This window comes from Corythoichthys intestinalis, chromosome 9 (assembly GCF_030265065.1).
Source record: "Corythoichthys intestinalis isolate RoL2023-P3 chromosome 9, ASM3026506v1, whole genome shotgun sequence".
Classification (NCBI taxonomy): domain Eukaryota; kingdom Metazoa; phylum Chordata; class Actinopteri; order Syngnathiformes; family Syngnathidae; genus Corythoichthys; species Corythoichthys intestinalis.
Genome location: NC_080403.1, coordinates 26,725,651 through 26,745,238, shown reverse-complemented (window position 1 = coordinate 26,745,238; position 19,588 = coordinate 26,725,651). Strand labels below are relative to the sequence as shown.

Genomic DNA, 19,588 nt, shown 5'->3' with positions numbered 1-19,588 from the left:
ACGCACGTGTGCCGAGTGCACGCAGCGATAAATCGCAGCCGGGAAATTACTGTCCTCATCTTTATTTACCATGCGATAATTTGACTTATTGCATATCGCGACCGGCTTACTTAAAAGTACACCTAATGTTGCAATTTAAGATACCTTAACATTATGAAATATATATATAAATATTAGGGCTGATAAATTAAGGCATTAACGGGCGGTAATTGATTTGATTTTTTTTTTATTAACCACGTTAAAATATTTAACGCAATTAACGCATGTGCGGAACGACCCCCTCAAGCATTGCCGCGAACAGACTACAATGGCGCTGTTTGAAGTATATTGAGAGCTAAGAGCAAAGACAAGCAAGTGGAGTGGACGCAGGTGTTACCGGCACCCACCAAGGGGGCCGCTGTTATTTTCAATGTGACCGGCGTTGTCAGATTGAGCAGTGAGGAAGAAAGTGATCGAGCGAGAAAGGGAGCGAGAGAATAGAGAAAAAAGTTAGCGCTGGCTCAAGTACTGCATCCCCCACATGCTTTTGTTTTGTGAATAAAAGTACCCACAAAAAACCATCCAACGCCTCTCGATGTTTAAATGTACGCCGCCATCTTCCTCAGGAGGAAATCGGACAAAAAGAGCCAACCGACGACAACGAGCCAACATGAATCGCCGGTCCATAGCAGAATTGGTAACGCAGGCATTTATTGGAGCCACGCTATTTAATGGAATAAGCGGTGGCATCTCTTCCACAACTGTTATAACTATTGTGGCAAGCGACATGGGGAATCATAACTGGAGATAATCTTTTTCTTAACACCATGTATTGTACTTAACGCAGAGAAGATATACCATTTGCAGCAACCACTGTGACTCATGGTTGCTCAAATTCCCATCATGCATTTGGGCAGTTAAGAACATTTAAGTCGCTACAGTATCATTTAGTGAAAGCACAACAAAAATAATATTCCTATCCCTCAAAAATAAAATAATGTTCACAAAAAGTGCACAATGCAAAGAGATCTGGCATTCCCAATCAAAATAGCTATGCAAACTAATACTCTATTCAAACATTAAGTTTAGCTCAACAAATAGATGGCAATATTTAGTCACAATATGCAAACTATCAAAATTACTATAACTTGTACTCACATTTATCTTTTAAGAATTACAAGTCTTTCTATCCGTGGATCCCTTTCACAGAAAGAATGTTAATGTTAATGCTGTCTTGTGAATTTATTGTTATAATAAACAAATACAGTACTTATGTACAGTATGTTGAATGTATATATCCGTCTTGTCTTATCTTTCCATTCCAACAATAATTTACAGAAAAATATGACATATTTTGGAGATGGTTTGAATTGCGATTAATTCATTTTTAAGCTGTGATTAACTCGGTTAAAAATTTTAATCATTTGACAGCCCTAATAAATATATGAAAATAATGAATAACACTAAACTTAAATACAGTTCTACTAATATAGGGAGGGTCAAAGATAGATTGGACGTCTAGCGCCGTCAGTGGCACTGAAACAGAGCATTCGCAGTACACCTGCACAAGATATCGTTTGAACATCGCCATCACGATATGTGCATGCGCAATAGTCCTATCGCAGGACGTGCAGTTGTTTTTTTGTTTTTTTTTTGAACACGTAAACTTTTGTTTTGCTACATAAAAGCAGCAAGTGTGTAGAGAAGTGGCCTCCTGGATCACTTTTCCATACAGCAATCTTCATACTTAACAGATGAAGCCCTTAGCCTGGAATAAACTGTATTATATGAATAAATTGTGGTGAGTCAACCAAAGTCTTCACTAAAAAAGCTATTCAAGTCATCTGGTGAAAATTCTTCGTTTTAATACTGCAATATACGTACATCGCAATATATCGCAAACCCCCAAAAAGTCACACTGTAAGTTTTTTTCTAGGGTTGTTCCGATCATGTTTTTTTGCTCCCGATCCGATCCCGATCGTTTTAGTTGGAGTATCTGCCGATCCCGATATTTCCCGATCCGATTGCTTTTTTTTGCTCCCGATTCAATTCCAATCATTCCCGATAATTTTTCTCGATCATATACATTTTTAGAGCTGTCCCGACTAGTCGACATAGTCGACGTCATCGATGACGTAAATCCGTCAACGAGCACAACATCCCGTCGACGGTTAATGAAGGGTTAAAAAAATATATGCGTGGAGAGTTAGAATGTCGGATGCTCTGTTTGCAAGCGGGGAAAGCGGCACAAAGCCAAAAAAAAGCAGACCAGAGTGTCCAAAACATTGCCTTATTTCAAAGAAACAAAGGAGAGTACACTCTTCTGTCCTGTCTCTTCAATGCCAAGCTTGGCTGCACGTCGGCCGCGAATAAACACCTCAAGCGCCTTCACGCAGTTTGTAATTTTTTTTTTTCATTTTTTGTACAGCAGAGGGTGCTGTCGCCTTACTAAATAATAATGTTTCATTGACAACGGGCCTATGAGTGCTATTAGTATTGTTCTTAATGCTAATTGAAAGGTTTATTTCATGTTATGGTTTATTTTATGGTATAGAAAATTATATAAGGTTAAAAGGTCATAAATATATACAGTATATACAGTAACTGCACTCAAGGGAGAGATTGTCAATGATAAGGTAATAAATTAAGGTAAAGGCAATTCATATAGGCAATTCATTGATATATAAATAAGGTTTAAAAGGAAAAAGGTGAAAAGTTTTTGTTAATTTCTAATTGTGTTGCTTTATTTGTGTGCACCGTAGCTCTTACAGTGTGTTTACATCAAGGATGGAATAAAAGTTGTAAACCATCAGTTTAAGAGACCATCTTTTCAATCGGGATGCTACACTAGTTAATTCCATCAGCATTTGAACTCATTGTTTATTTGTGATTTATTATTGTTATTTACGTGTTTATTTGTACTTTAATAAATATTTTGAGTGTTCCAATATGTTTTTGTGAATTGATAAGCATCAACAAAAATGTCATTACTAAATTAGTAAAAAAAAATAATAATAATTTAATTATTAGATTAGTCGACTAATCGTAAAAATAGTCGGCTAACTAATCGGGAGAAAATTAGTCGTTTGGGACAGCCCTATACATTTTGGCAATGCATTAAGAAAAAAATGAATAAAACTCGGACGAATATATACATTCAACATACAGTACATAAGTACTGTATTTGTTTATTATGACAATAAATCCTCAAGATGGCATTTACATTATTAACATTCTTTCTGTGAGACGGATCCACGGATAGAAAGACTTGTGACTTTCTATATTGTGACTAAATATTGACATCTAGTGTATTTGTTGAGCTTTCATTAAATGATACTGTAGCCATGCCCAAATGCATGATGGGAAGTAGAACCACGACTGTGCGTAGTGCTACCAATTGATATATCTTTTCTGCGTTGGGAAATAACATAAGGTGTTAAGAAAAAGATACCTACCTTGCTTCCCCACATTGCTTCCCATGATATTTCTAACCGTAGGGAGAGGGATTGTAAGGCTTTAGCCAATTAAAAAAAAGGCTCCAAAGACTGCCAAAATTCACTCTACTCATTTTACGCTGCCTTTTATCTCTCTATATGGATAAAACGGCGCCATTACAGACTGAGCGCGACAATGCGTGAGTGGGTCGTGCACCGCATGCATTAATTGCGTTAAATATTTTAACGTGATACATTTTTTTTTTAAATTATTTACCGCCGTTATCGGGATAAATTTGATAACCCTACCTTAAGCCTAAACTAAAGACTCTGGATGAGTGTAACATATTATGTCTGTAACATTAAATACAATTAGAAAACAATTTAATTTATATATATATTAAAAAAGGCATGGCCGATACTTTTTTGCCGATTCCGATACTTTGAAAATGACGTGATCGGACCCGATCGATAGGCATCGACATCTCTAGTTTTTTCCAATATCGTTCAGCCCTCAGCCAGATTTCCCGGTTCTAGGGAGCATTTATAGGTCATTTCATGTTCATTTTAGGGCATTTACAGGTCACTTCTTGTTGATTTTGAGTCACTTACTACACATTTAGGGACATTCACTTCCTGTTCAGTGACCCAAAATCAACAGGAGGTTATCCGTAAATGCCCCAAAATCAACAGGAAATGCACCAGAAATGCCCCAAAACCAAAAGTAATTGACCAAAAATCAACATATTGTAGATTGCAGAATAATTTCTTTACCTGTCCATAATTGTTGCATTGCCATATTGTGAGATCATTGTTATCGGGAGCCTTGCATTTCAAGTCGTATCGTAAGGTACCCTGAGGTTCCCAGCCAAACTATACATAGTGTGATAGTACTTCATTCACTTATTTACATTTCCACATCACTGTCATTCCTGCAGTTTCCACTTTGCATTATAATTTGCACTTTTTGTTTGTATTAAATTTAAATTTCTATCTTTTTCTAGCTGTTATGGTATGAAAATTGCTGCTTGTTCTAAATTATTAACCCTTTACATAGCAAGTGACTTTTTTTTTTAAAATGCAAATTGATAGCCGTCAGCCCTCCCAGTCAAAATGGATAGGACGTCTAGCGCCGTCAAGTTAAATTAGTGTTTTAAAAAAGGATTTATATGAGTGTTGTCTACTTTTGGAGATTTCACTCAATGACCATTGAGCCTGATACTACAGGTACACGATAATTATTGGTCCGATAATAGGAATTATGGCGTCATCCCAATAAATCCAATAACATTATTAATAGGACCGACAATATACGTATAATATTTTTGGCACGGTGTTGGCGGATTGAGATACGTGCGTTTGTTTTCACTCCTGTTTTGCCAGTACAACGTATCTGTGGCTGCGTGTGTGATTTGGGAAGGAGTTTTACAACAAATTAAGCGCTCCCTTTCTGTGACGTAACGCTCAAGTGACGGCAGTACTGTGCAGCACGGCTGGCTAACAAAACAACTAGCATGGCGTCGGTAGTGTGGGATTTGTCAGTGGAAAACACTTCACTTGCAATTTGTAACATATGCAAAGCCGAAGTTCCACGAGGAGGGAAAAAGGTGTCGAGCTACAACACATCTTAATAAGCCACTTAAAAGATCACGATTGCTTCGATGGTGTTTTAAAAGAGTACGACAACGCGCGGGCTGCAAATGAAGCTGCACATCCAATTTCAAAGCCAGCGGTGCGGCTAAATGTTGGCGCTAGACGACCAACCCTTTTCCCTTGTGTAAGAGATAGGATTCAAGCGGCTACTTCGTCATTTGGAGCCCACGTTCATCACTCCAAGCCGCTGCCACTTTTCAGATGAATTTTTACCGGCAAAGTGTGATGAGATTGACACACTCCTCCATACTTTGAACAGCAACCATGCACGGCACATATAGGTTTTACCACGGACATATGGACATGTAATGTTAGTCCTGTTAGCATGCTTGGTCTGATGGCGCAGTGGCTGGATAAGGATTTCGTACTGTGCAGAGAAGAAACCTCATGCTTCATTGGAAATGGGTTCTCTCCCTGCCGTTCTTATGGATTATTAGAAGGCAAGCCATTAATGCTTTTTGTTCTACCATATTTGATAATGGGGAATGCGCTTTCACTAAATTTAAAACATTTCAGTGACATAATTATTTACTTTTGGATACTGTGAAGAGTCTTAATGCACTTTTTGTTTCAGTTAAATTTGTAAATATTTACCTAGAAGGTAAATATTTACAAATTTAATTTTAGAATTTCTTTACTTGAATCCTAGCCTTGGCTTATGCAGTTTTGTTACTGTTCTAGAGGCCTTATTTTTCTATCTTTGAGCGATGAACCCTACTATGGCAATTAGCAAATGTTTGCATTTTAAAGTGTTGTATAAGTTATTGAGAGGCCTTTTGGTTATTGATAGGCTTGCTGTCCCATAATTGCCAGGTTAAGTTGTTTCATGGACCAAGACCACAAGTCTCATCTCCTCTAGCACCAAATGTTTTTATCTGATGACAAAGCGCAATACTTGTTGGGTTTATGTTTTAGTTCAGTGCTCATTGTTCAGGGAACACCTCTTCAATGAAATTGACTAATTGATTGTGACTGACTAAAATTATATTTATTTGAAAAAAAAAAAAAAAAATATTGGCACTTTATTTGAAGTCGAGACTGTTCTTCTTTTTGTTTTGTTCATTATAATAATGTTCATGCCATCATGAAAAATCTGGTTAGATCAAAAGCAAAGCTCTGTTGAATCCACCAGTACTTTTTTTTTAACCTCCAGGGGTGCAAAAAACTATGAATACACATTTAAAAACTTATATATTCATTATCCGTTATCGATATCAGTATCGGCTTTGAGGAGCAGGAAGTTATCGATATCGGTTTCAAAAAATGGATATCGTGCACCCCTACCTGATACTTGTAGTTTTCCAAAGACATTAACCAGCAAGTTCGTTAAAATAAAAATCAGACTCACATGAAAATTAAAAGTCCCTTTCCACACCAAAAATATGTTAAATATGAGCGGGCTTTTGCAATAAACAGTGTCAATGTTGTGATGCTCTCCCAGCCGGGGCAACTTTAGCACATCCACGCTAACTTGGCGACCTACTTACACTTGGCTTATCCCCTCCGGTGCATCCGAGGGAGCCGTCGAAAGCCGTTTCCTGTTGCAGTCCAGCACTCCAAGCTCGTCCGGGCCCGTGTGGCAGGAGCAAGGAGCCGGACACGACTCGAAGGCCCAAGCACTCACACTGAGAAGCACGAAGATGAAGGCAGAGGGAAGGGGGCAGCATTCCGCCATTTTAAATGTCTTCCCGCAGGAGTAGCGGCAGAGCTACTTAGCCAACTCGCTTTACTTCACTATTTTCCTATTCCCCCGTCGAAGTGGTACCGCAACTTTTGTTCGGTCAAGCAGAAACACACTTTAACGTCATGCCACAACCCCGGTTCCCAACGGAGCTGATAAACTGAGTTAAGGCCCAGTTTGAGCCCAGCATCTTGGCACAGATTCTTCCTTTTCTTCTCCTTCCCCGTGCTTGGAATTCCTTCCGCTCCAACCTGGATTGCCGACACACTCGAGCAACTTTCTCCAGCGCCGCATTTAGTTCCACGCCATGTACGCGTTCGTTTTGTTCTAAACTATTTCGCCAGGTTGTTTAAAAAGATTTTGAGTAATTTGGGTTTCTCGATGCGTCTATACAGAACAACAAACGCGCCCGCTGTTGATGACACGGGATATTCCAGGTCCCGCCCCCTTTTCGCAAAATATGGACGATTCTATTGGTTCAGGTACAAGTTTGTCAAATTTGTACGCGAATGTGATTGGCTCGTGTACAGAATCGTATTGTTCTAGGTAATATATTTTCTGGAGAAATTGCTTTGAGATAGATGTTTTGCTCTGCTGTTCGGTAACTTTTTCCTGATTCCCATTGGAATTGATTTATTATCCGTCTGTGGATATGACTGGACGGATGAAGTCATCTTTGGAAATGACGGATAGTATCGTCTTTGCAACTCTTGGAGATAGCCGTCATTGGAAATGACAGACCATTGACTTCAAAACTGAGATTTTAAGCTTACCAACGATGTATCACACGTGCATATCGGACAAATATGAAATTTGGGGCCTCAGAGCAGAACGTCAAGTCACCTGAGTGTTTTCCGCCATATATATGTTCTCTAATGTGTATCATAAATGATACATTAAGCGTTACATGCAGTTCTTGTGGTAAAGAAATATAACTAAAGTGAGATTGAACAGAATAAGGTTTTAAATATATATATTTTTTTAGTGCAACGAGGTCCAGAAATGCTTGCCTCAAATGTGATACATTTGGTAACATAGTTTATGTGCACTTTGGACTTCTTTTTGTTCATTTACCGATGTTAGGCTACTTATTTCCTTATAATATAAAAAAGCCTATGTTTCTGTTATTTTCAAAATATATTCCATTTCACTGTGCATGCTGTAAGTCATTTGTACTTATTTTGTTCATGTTACTTTAAAATACAAATTTGACAGTTTCTCATGTACGTATGCGTAGTTGCAGTGAGTGTAATGCAGTAGCCTAATAGATGTGTAAAACCTGTTTTTTTTTTTTGCATTGGTAAAATTAGTAGCGCTACTCTTGGCATCGTTGGCAAAAGATAATCTAATATGTAGAATAAAGAGGAAAAATGTAACGAGTCTTGTGCAGCGCAAAGTAGCGGAGTTAGAGTAGTGTTTTTTAAATCTACTCAAGTAAAAGTAAAAAGTATGGCTTAGTTAAAACTACTCTCTCAAAAAGTTAATCAAGTAAATGTAACGGAGTACATGCAACGCGTTACTACTAGGGTTGGGCATCGATCATCGATGGGAACCCGTTCTAACACTCCGATGCTCCCGGAACCGTTCGAATTTTTAAATTTTGATTCCATGTTTCGATACCCTGACTGCCGAGCGGAACAAAATTGCTCAAGTTCAAAGACTGATATTTATACACAAATAGCCCTGTGAGAAGTTCATATAATTTAAAATATCATTGAGAAGTTAAGATTTTAATATAAACGATGCAATTTTTTTTACCCTGCTTCTTAAAAGAATCGGAATCGAGAATCGTTCGGAACCGAAATCGAAACGTGTAATCAGAACTGGAATCGCTCAATTTCAGACGATGCCCAACCCTAATTACTACCCACCTCTTCTTTTAACTACAAGCCACTGTACTTTTAGTTGTACATGCACTTGAATGTGTGCTTAAATGTGTACTTGTACTGCTACTAAAAGTACTTGTACCTTTAGTCCTAGTTCTACAGTACAACAAGTAGCCTACTTTGTTTAGGAAAATAACAAAAGTATAAATGATAATAATAAAACTCCCATTAAAGGTGTTAGATGTTCAGTCAGTTTGGATTGGGAGGATTGGCAGGCAGCAACCATTCTCTGCCACCACTCCCAGTCCAAATGGATTGGACGTCTGTCACCGTCAATGGCTTTCAAAGAGCTATTGTATTACCTGCTTTTCAAAAATGTGACCACAAGGGGAAGCACTTGGCTCACATTGAACCTTTGATTTTTAAACTTGTGTACAGGTTAAAAAATCAGCAGACCAGACAGGGACAAAATAAACACAAGTATGAAAGAGTTAGTGACTATTAATTCATCTAGTGAGGGGAAACCCTTAAACTGTGTTGAATAGGTGAATTGTGGGTCCAAAACTGCAAATATGCAGAGGGTGGGTCCACTGTATAATTTCTGTGACAGAGAAGCAAATAATTCATTTAACTAAACTAAATGATCAAACTGAATATTAATCTTTAGAAAAAGTTGGCCCCAACTAAACTTTTCTTTCCAAGTCTAGTTGACTGAAAAGTAATGGTAAAAGTAACTTTGCGCAACAAATTAAAAATCAAAACCGCACCCACAGAATTAAAGTAATTAAACCAACCACTTGATCCCCTGCCAAAAATAAATAAATAAATAAAAATATAATAAGGAGTGCCTTGAGGGTATACATTATGAGTGTGTGAATGTGTGTGTGCTCCACCTTACTCATATTACAGCCTGGAAAAACCAGAGCACAGACAAGCAGTTAACAGTCTGCCAAATAACAGCTACCACTAGCAGCCATGTCTCAACAAAGCTCTCCAACCACTTTCTTCTACCAGAAGAATCATGGAACACCAGAATATCAACGTACTCTTCGTTTAGACCCAGAAAGACCCCAGAGAATTCTTTATGTGCAGGGAACCACCTTGAAGGCGAACATGGGCAGGTAAGCCATAGGTGTGAAGGCGGATCACATTAAATGATTGACTTCTTATTAAAAATAATAATAATAATAATAACGCATGTTAAATGAATGTGAGTTTTTTTCTATTTCTTTAAAAATACAGAAGTATTGTTTTATTTTGCCTTGCTGCTACTCATGCACGCATGCAGAGATGCATTATTCATTTCGTGAGAGGTTCTGTTTTGTAAAACTTAACCATGCTGTGATAAAACACTCTGTGATTCGTTATATTATCGCCTTATAGTCCTACCTGATTAATTTCATATTCGTATGACATGTATTTATCTATACTTGTATTCAGACCCCTTCGATTCAAGCAAGCACAACAATCCAAAGCAATTCAAATTTGGCAATCTCTTGAAGCACTGTGACGCCCAGAAACTCCATGGATGTGATTTGAGGTGCTTTATTCTGACAAAGTAATGCTTTGCCATCATCTTTTGGCATCTTGGTGTCAGAAAACTATGTAGAAGTGAATTAAGGAATTTCCTTGAGACTAAAAAAGTACTTTGTAGCCATTTGGTGGCGTCTGTTGACAATTATAAATCAGTTTGGCAGGTGTTAGTCATAGGACACTCCCATATATTCGCGATTCGAGACCTAACCCTTCACTTATTCGCAGATTTCTCACCTCAATAATTTCCCCAACATTTAAAGAAGACATTAGTAGTAGTATTTTTACCTTATTTTTCATAACATTTGATGTCACCTTATCAGGTTAACAAGACAATTCGCTTTGAAAATGCCCAGGATATCCTTTTTCAAGATATTTTATTTGGACTTTTTTTTTTCCCCTAGCAAACAACCAAAACCAAAACAATTAATGTGTGTTTGAACATAGAATTATGTGTATTTATTATTATTAACATTTCTTTCTGAATTTCATTTTGAAAGTGCAAGACAACACTTATGATAAATGAAATTCATATAAAATATGCATTATTTCAGTATGCACATTTCTAATTTCTTTGACTTCTGATAGTGGAGAAAATAACAACAACAAAAACAATGACACCGCTTTCCAAGCGCAGCAGCCATTTTGTGGTGTTACTGAAACCCAGGGGTGAAAGTAGCTAGAATTACTTGCCGAAACTCCCAGAAATAAGGGACTGTGTGAGTGTGTGAGTGTGGGGCGGGTCTCAAACCGCCTAAAACAACCAAAATGCCAAAACAAACTGCTTTTGACACACATTTTTACACAATAAAACACAACAGGTTTTACATTAATAGTGCATTAGGCTACTGCATCACACTTATTGCAACAAAGCATACATGCAAAATAACAATTAACAAAAACACGACGAACCCCGAACTCCATCTCCTAAACTTTATTTTCCCTCATTTCCTCACATCTAAATGCAAAACTTCAATTTTAATGACTTTAGAACATAACTTTAAGAACATAGGATGTACATTAAAATTAAAGATAATGTAAAAATTGATTTCTTTTTGTAAATAATAAAGCTATAAGTAACATGCAATAACAAAAATAAGTGCAAATGACTCTTACATTATGCACATTGAAATGAAATATATTATATATTAAAGAAAGACATATTAAAGGTAACGCAAATATTGACTTTTAAATTAGAAGGAAATAAATAAGTAGCAGAAAATGTCAAAGATGGTGCCGCCCATGTTTTGCTCAGGAAACTCGTCTATACTGTTTGAGGATAAACTCAGGTGTTTTAATTTATTTTTTAATGAAAGTGCAAATCTGCATAGTTTGAAAAAACATTTGGGAATTTTATTTTGTATTATTTGTATGTAATGCTCTTTTGAAAGAGTAATCTTAACAAGCCTTTGTTTTACATCTCCTTAAATTAATTCTGCAACGCATTAAATGTTTCTAATCCGATTACTCGATTATTCGAACTAACTAGTTGATAGATTAAGCTACTCCTAAAATAATTGATAGCTGCAGCCCTACTGCTAATTATTGTCCAATGGCCCGCAAATATGAGACCTCTGTCCTACATGAATATTATAAAAACATTCAAGAATTAAAAAAACATAATTCGCGCGCATGCATAAAAGGATGAAAGTATTTTCTACGAACAACGAGATTCATTTACAGTTATTCCTCACTACTTCACGATTCAAACATCGTGCTTTCAGTCCATGGCAGATTTTTTTTTTTCAATTAAAAAAATGCAGGATTTTATAGAGACACAATTTTTTATAAAAATGATGTCAATCGTTTGTGCTGTAAAAGTTTTGTTTGTGCTGGTTTCGTTTTAGAGATGTTTACAATTCTTTTATAGGTAAATCTGAGGTCAGCTAGCCCTAAATTTCGATTAAGAATTGTGTCAATCGTTTGTGCTGGTTTGTGCTGCAACGGTTTTGTCCATACAGTATAATGTTTTTATTTATTTATGTATTTATTTTTCAGTATTATGCTTTTATTGAGGTATTAATAGTGGTGATATCATTCGTAGCTTTTCCTTGGCTTAGCTCCTGCGGCTAATGGATGTCCTAACAACTAGCACGTACGTAGCACAAATGAATGTTACCGCTTCGGGTCCATTTTGCAGTAGAGGGCTGTGAGTGACGTATTCACTCGAAATTAATATCTCAAGCCCCCCATTTACAGCAAAACGGACCCAAATTTATTTGTGCTATGTTCGTGTTACTTATTGGGCCACGCCCTCTGTTATTGAGCGATACATGTGATACATCACTGAAAAGCTTAAAATCTTAATTTTCTGGGGGAAGAAAAATTTTGAACGGGGGGCATTTTTTAAGTGCACGCGAGAACAGAATTACAGACGCCATGACTTTAACGAGATATCGCGTACTTACCTTGTTTCAATCAAAAAACTCCATGTAGCATGTATCACTGAGTGTCAAGACACTTCTGTGAATGGCCATAGCTGGATTATTTGGGGATTTTATGGGTGAAACATGGTCATATAACTATATATCATCTAACATATCGGAGAAAAAGCGACCGTAACAAAAAAAAAAAATACAATTAAGCAATAGTTATGGAGGTATAGAGGTAGATATCTGTGCATTTTTTACAGACACCATTTTTTTCATTGTGACGTCATTTGTTTAAAAGTTTAAAATTACGAGTGAATACTTTTTCAAAGTCTTTTTTTTTTTGGGCTTAAAATACAGCAGTTTCTTTTAAAGAGGAGTGCAAGAGCAGAAACTGCTTTTTCAGTCTTGTCTGTGTTTTCCGCCATTTATATATATAATATGCCATATTCATTCATTCATTCATTTTCCAAGCCGCTTTTCCTCACGAGGGTCGCGGAATATGCCATATTTTTCCGTAATTTATTGTTGGAATGGAAAGACATAAGACGGATATATACATTCAACATACTGTACATAAGTACTGTATTTGTTTATTATAACAATAAATCCACAAGATGGCATTAACATTATTAGCATTCTTTCTGTTAAAGGGATCCAGAAGAAAGACTGGTAGTTCTTAAAAGATAAATGTTAGTACAAGTTATACTAATTTTATATCAAAACCCCTCTTAATTTTTTCCTTTTAATAAAATTTGTACAAATTCCTATCAAAAAATAAACTAGATACACTAAATACACTAAATACACCACAAGGTGTCAATGGCGAGTTTTAAATTAAATTAGAAATCAAGCCAAATAGTGTGTTTTGTCCCTCGACTGATGCCTTAGTTTCCTGTTTACTGGTTCATCCGTTGTAATTCACGTCATTTGAGGGCTGGCTTCACATCGTACTTGACTTCTGATAGTTTGTAAATTGTGAACAAATATTGCCATCAAATGTATTTGTTGAACTAAACGAAATGTTTTAATACAGTTTGACCGAAGTCTTGAGTAAGTTTTATGTGTATGTTGCATCTCTATTTTGATTGGGAATGCCAGTTCTCTTTGCACTGTTGTTTAACTGTGTGAGAATAGGGCCTCATTAATACAGATTGAAGCGCTTGTCTTTTTGTGAACATTTTTTTTTTTTGAGGGATATTATTTTTGTTGCGCTTTCACTAAATGATGCTTATGTTTGTTGTGAAGGAGTTGCTGAAGCTTATGCCAATAAACAGCGCGGTCCAATGAACGCCTGTGACCACTCGCCTTTTGTAATATTCTGATATAGAATTATCCGAGGTACGTTGAAGTGCATGCGGCGCCAACATGTTGTTTACTCACATGATGCAGGAGTGTGTTAGAGTTACGGCCTGCGGAGAGCCGTAAGCTGTGTTAATGTTGAAGCTGAATGTGCTAATAAAGAAACAAAGTGCCAGCATGTCGCGTGTGGTAAACCTTTGCTAAGAAAAAGCACAAAACAAGACACCTCTCTCTGCCGCTTAGCTCTCAAGTGCGTCATTGTAATCTGTTTGAGGCAATGCATGAGCGGGTCATTCCGCGCATATGTTAACCCTTTAAGGTCTGGGCCTATTTTGTCTGATTTTGCATGCCTTTGAAGTTGCCTTTATATTTCAAAGACAGAATTGTTTACGATGGCCTGGTTTGGTCCCTTTTTTTGTGACACCTTGAACTGCATGTCCAAACTGTTGTTTCCTTCACTGACCAATTATAAATCATAATTTTGGGCCCAAAAAGACCAAAAATTCCAAAATCGTTTTGTCAAAATTTTTAATATTGATGTCCAATTGACAACCAAACATGCGTAACGAACCGTTTTGAAACTTTGTAATATTTATTCAACATGTTAGGATGAACATTCAACCAAAAAAATTTAGAATAAATAGTCTTTTATTTGACAATTCAACATAAACAACAGGTATAGCCATAGGCGTTTTTTGCATTTATACATGCTCTAGTCAAAACAGGTTATATACAGCAGACCAAACAGTCAAGAACAGTGAAAAAATATACCATCTAACACAAAAAGTGAGGCCATCTCTTTATGAGTTTAGGTATTGCGGCCCATCACCTGATGAAAACTATGTACACACAATCAAGCTTCTTGAACACACATTTATATACACAAATTGAGAAGACTGATTGTGGGAAAAAAAATATATATATAACATTGGGGAAAAAAGTATTTTCAAAAATATTTACAATAAACAAGTTAAATTTTTTTCAGGCATGCCACTCCGAAAAGCAGTTTCGTCCTGGAATTAGACACAGGGCTACATCACAGCCCACACTTCCATGGGGTGTCGGTCCTCTTTCCACCCTTCCATTTTCATTTCACTTTACTTTCATTGTCACTATAAATGTACATGAAACAAAAGTCAGTATTTATGAAAATAATAAAGTATAAAATAAAAATATATACAGCAATAAATAATAATGGAAATCTATATGTATGACAATAGAAAGAATACCGTAGCTGAATATGTGCTACATCCCTAATCTTCATATAGAAAGAAGACCACAAAATTATACTTTGATCTGATATGCACATTTTATTATTACATACACAAACACGCACTTATATTGCATCAAAATTAACTTTGTCTTGCAATATCAAAAGAAACTTTTACAGCATTAAAAAAAAAAAAAAAAAAAAAAAAAGTGAGTTGGCTTACCTCTGCTCGTCGATGGCGTCACCCACGTGTTCAAATCCGTCACTATCTTCACTCGAGGACTCTTCCGAAGAAGACGATGATGACGAATTTGGACCACCCTCTTCCTCAAGTTGATCAAAAAGCACAATTGCTTGCGCTAAATTTAGTTTTCCGTTCATCCTCAAAGTCACACAAAGTCGCTCGCCCGCTTGCTTGATTCAAACGGCCGTCGCTCGCCCGTCGCTGCGTCAGAACACTCCTGCCTCTCGTTCGGTGGAACCTCGCACGGCAGTTATATTTATAAAAAAAAAACGCATTTTGTGCTTCCACTGTGACTTCGAAAGGGTTCGTTTGATTTGTGTTTTTTTCATGGAGCTTCCGTTTTGAAAAAGGACAAGAAATTATGGAAATATAGACATAAACAAATGATCCATGCAGCGTTTTAATGTTTTTTTGAGAGGACAATAAAACTATAAAACTTAAATGACAATATCTCACGTTTTAGTTGGTCGATTGACTTCAAATAACAACGAGAGTAAACCGCAACTTCCGCACTTTAAAACGAGACCAACCAACGGCATGTGGGTGACGTAATTAAAACGCGAGGGTGCTTCAAAGACGACGTGCGCTGAGGATGCGCCGGCGCGTCCTTCGACTCTCAAGGGTTAAATGTGTTAAATATTTTAACGTGATTAATTTAAAAAAAAATTACTAGCCGTTAACGCGTTAAATTTGACAGCCCTAATATATATGTGTGTGTGTGTGTGTATATATATATTATATATAATATATATATAATATATGTGTATATATATATATATATTATATATAATATGTATATATAATATATATTATGTATATGTATTATATATAAGATATATATATATATAAGATATATATATATATATATATGATATATATATATATATATATATATATTAAGGCTGCCAAAACTATCGCGTTAACGGGCGGTAATTAATTTTTTGAATTAATCACGTTAAAATATTTGACGCAATTAACGCACATGCCCCGCTCAAACAGATTAAAATGACAGCACAGGGTAATGTGCACTTACTTGTTACTTGTGTTTTTTGGAGTTTTGTCACCCACTGCTGGCACTTGGGTGCGACTGATTTTATGACCATGAGAATTGTGTAATTATTGACATCAACAATGGCGACCTACTAGTTTATTTTTTGATTGAAAATTTTACAAACTTTATTAAAATAAAAACATTAAGAGGCGTTTTAATATAAAATTTCTATAACCTGTACTAACATTTATCTTTTAAGAACTACAAGTCTTTCTATCCATGAATCGCTTTAACGGAATGTTGATTATGTTAATGCCATCTTGTTGATTTATTGTTATAACAAACAAATACAGTACTTATGTACCGTATGTTGAATGTATATATCCATCTTGTGTCTTATCTTTCCATTCCAAAAATAATTTACAGAAAAATATGGCATATTTTATAGATGGTTTGAATTTCGATTAATTACAATTAATTAATTCATATGTATATATATATATATATATATATATATATATATATATATTTTTTTTTAGGGCTGTCAAAATTATCGCGTTAACGGGTGTTAATTAATTTTTTAAATTAATCACGTTAAAATATTTGACGCAATTAACGCAGATGCGCCGCTCATACAGATTTAAATGACAGTACAGTCAAAAGCTCACTTGTTGTGTTTTATGGAGTTTTGCCGCCCTCTGCTGGCGCTTGGGTGCGACTGATTTTATAGGCTTCAGCACCCATGAGCATTGTGTAAGTAATTATTGACATCAGCAATGGCGGGCTACTAGTTTATTTTTTGATTAAAAATTTTACAAATTTTATTAAAAGGAAAACATTAAGAGGGGTTTTAATATAAAATTTATATAACTTGTACTAACATTTTTCTTTTAAGAACAAGTCTTTCTATCCATGGATCGCTTTAACAGAATGTTAATAATGTTAATGCCATCTTGTTGATTTATTGTTATAATAAACAAATACAGTCCTTATGTACAGTATGTATATGTGTGTGTGTATATAATATATATTTAATATAATATAATATAATATTATATAATATGAAATATATATTTATTTAATGTAAATAAGCAACACTTCTACTAATATCGCGGGGGGGAGGCGGTCCCCATTAGTCGCGAAAAACGAGGGATCACTGTATTACCACGAAGAGTGCCATCTGCTGGATATAGACAAGGTTTACCATCCCATTCATTCAAAATACTGTATTAACCACTGGACACACACACGTACTCTTAAATGCACTAATATACGCAAGTAAACACTAAGTGAACACTTCACATTAGTATGAGATTATAGGGCAGTTTTGAAACAAACAAAAAGCACGAAGGCTCAAGGTGAATGAGCGGGCAGGAGTAAACCAGATAAAGGTTGGTGGGGGGTGTCACATGACTAAAGAGCCGGAGTCAAGTCCACTGCTGTGACCAATCACAGCCCTGGTTCGTTCCCACCGTCGTGAGTCACTGTTATCTCTAGGGACAGTCGGCTCAGTCCAAGGGAATCACCTGTCCTGAGAGTAACGGCAGGAACCATGTTTCGTCCTCGCACTCTCAGAGTTGATTATGATAAAAGTGTAAACGTCGTTTGCGTGGTGGGCTCGGCGCTTCACGTAGCACTGAACAGGTACGCACACCTGAAGTTTCCTTGCATATTGTACATATTGCTTTACTTACCGTGTTGTACTTTGCATCGTGGGAGCTGTTGTGGTTTACTTCACGAGCTGCCAATACACTACACATATCAGTACTTCAAACCCAATGAATCAGAATATTGTCAAAAAAGTAGGTTTTTCTAAAATGGGAAATACTTTTTCATACATGGGCTACTTACCCAATTTCTGCATTGACAATGATTTTCATTGTTTTGAATTTTGCTTGCCTAAATCCACTAAAAACCCCAATTTCTGAACAGGGATATTATTTGTTTCTGTTTTTGCATGTTGATACGGAATGCGCAGCAACAAGTCAATACACACATGCTGCTGCTGGCGACAGTAAAACAGGCCGTCTATTGTTTCCCTTCAAACACCAGAGACTTTGTTGTCCCGCAGAATCTCATCCGCCGTGCCAACCGCCAGCCGACGCAGCACATCCGAGTTGAGACTGGATTACCCGGCGATTGCAAAATAAAATGGTTCGCTCATGAACAATTTTCCTTCAAGTATGTCGCCTGTCACTGCCATTGCCTGCATGTCCAACCTGATGTGCACTGTAAGAATGCTACAAGCAAGTAGGGGCACGTTAAGTTTAGAATGTCTCGCGTGGGGGTGATTTCCAGCTTCAGGATAAGTGAGAGGAGATAGTGCTGGGATGAGAGCGTCTGTTGTGCAAACTATCGGACGCCGACACCCCTAAGGCACCTGGAATCAGGTTAGGCAACAGTGACGCTCGTTAAACATCCTTGTTTACTCTGCTGTTTTATGGTCTCTTTGAAATGTGAAATATTAGCTGTTCTGTCAACCACCTGCTATTCACAGCATTACTTAGTAACAAATTGAAGAAAACGTGGTGCGTAGTGATCTGAACGGTTTCAAATCAAAGGCCTGATCAATAACCCTAACCATTGAAGAAGTCAGACATCCGGGTATTAATGACGTCACCAGCCACAAAAAAGCGTCGCCATATTGAAAACGGGGCAAAAGACGAGTCATAAGCAGTTGCTCTGTCTTGCATTGTAATACAAACGCGTTGAATTTTCGTCTTATTTGCTGTCTTTTTTCCGTCGGAATTACTAAAAGTTGCTGTGTTGCGGGTTGTCACACAAGGAAGAGTTCGGGGCTGCATTTGAAGTTCTTTATTCTTCCTCGTGAGAAAAAAAGGACAAGCAAATGGCTGAAAGCATTTCATCGAGGAACAGTAAAAGAAGACTGTTCCGTGGTCTATTCTCGCCTGTGGGAACCTAAATCCAAGCACATTTACGTTTGCAGCAGACATTTTATTACTGGTGAGTAAACTTTAATTTTTGCCCCAATTAGCTGCTAGGATTCAATAGACAAGGCAGTGGTTATTATTACCGTAACCGGCAACTCGCAAAGCGTTATTTTTCTTTTGCCGTACACTGCTCTGATTAGTCAATCGGTATATTATTGGCCTGGTGGGAATTGGTCAATTTGCCGTGACGTGTTCAGGGCTAAATAACGCTTGGAGGTGAATTACCTGTTACGGCAGAAATAATCACTTCGTATATACTAGGGATGTCCCGATCCAGGTTTTTGCACTTCCGATCCGATAGCGATACTGGCCGATACCGATACTGGCCTATCTGAGCATGTATTAAAGTTTATAGTTATTTAGCCTCCTTACTTAGTTGTCAGACTCATGTTGAAAAGGGTTTTAGTACTCTTGA

General features: G+C 36.8%; 2 protein-coding genes across 6 annotated transcripts in view; one reads left to right on the top strand and one right to left on the bottom strand.

The window, feature by feature from the left end:
- lrig2 (leucine-rich repeats and immunoglobulin-like domains 2) overlaps positions 1-7,189 on the bottom strand; it is a 34,836-nt gene extending 27,647 nt beyond the window's left edge. Inside the window, exon 1 of the mRNA XM_057846396.1 lies at positions 6,554-7,189. Coding sequence (XP_057702379.1) covers positions 6,554-6,741 — 188 coding nt within the window. The 5' untranslated portion in view covers positions 6,742-7,189. The remainder of the gene's footprint in view (positions 1-6,553) is intronic.
- Positions 7,190-9,538: 2,349 nt separating this feature from the next.
- padi2 (peptidyl arginine deiminase, type II) overlaps positions 9,539-19,588 on the top strand; it is a 56,924-nt gene continuing 46,874 nt past the window's right edge. Inside the window, exons 1-2 of one of the 5 annotated variants that reach the window (XM_057846174.1) lie at positions 17,725-17,866; positions 18,201-18,376. In XM_057846174.1, coding sequence (XP_057702157.1) covers positions 18,219-18,376 — 158 coding nt within the window. In that variant the 5' untranslated portion in view covers positions 17,725-17,866; positions 18,201-18,218. The other 4 variants (XM_057846178.1, XM_057846175.1, XM_057846177.1 and 1 more) reach the window with 4 other exon arrangements.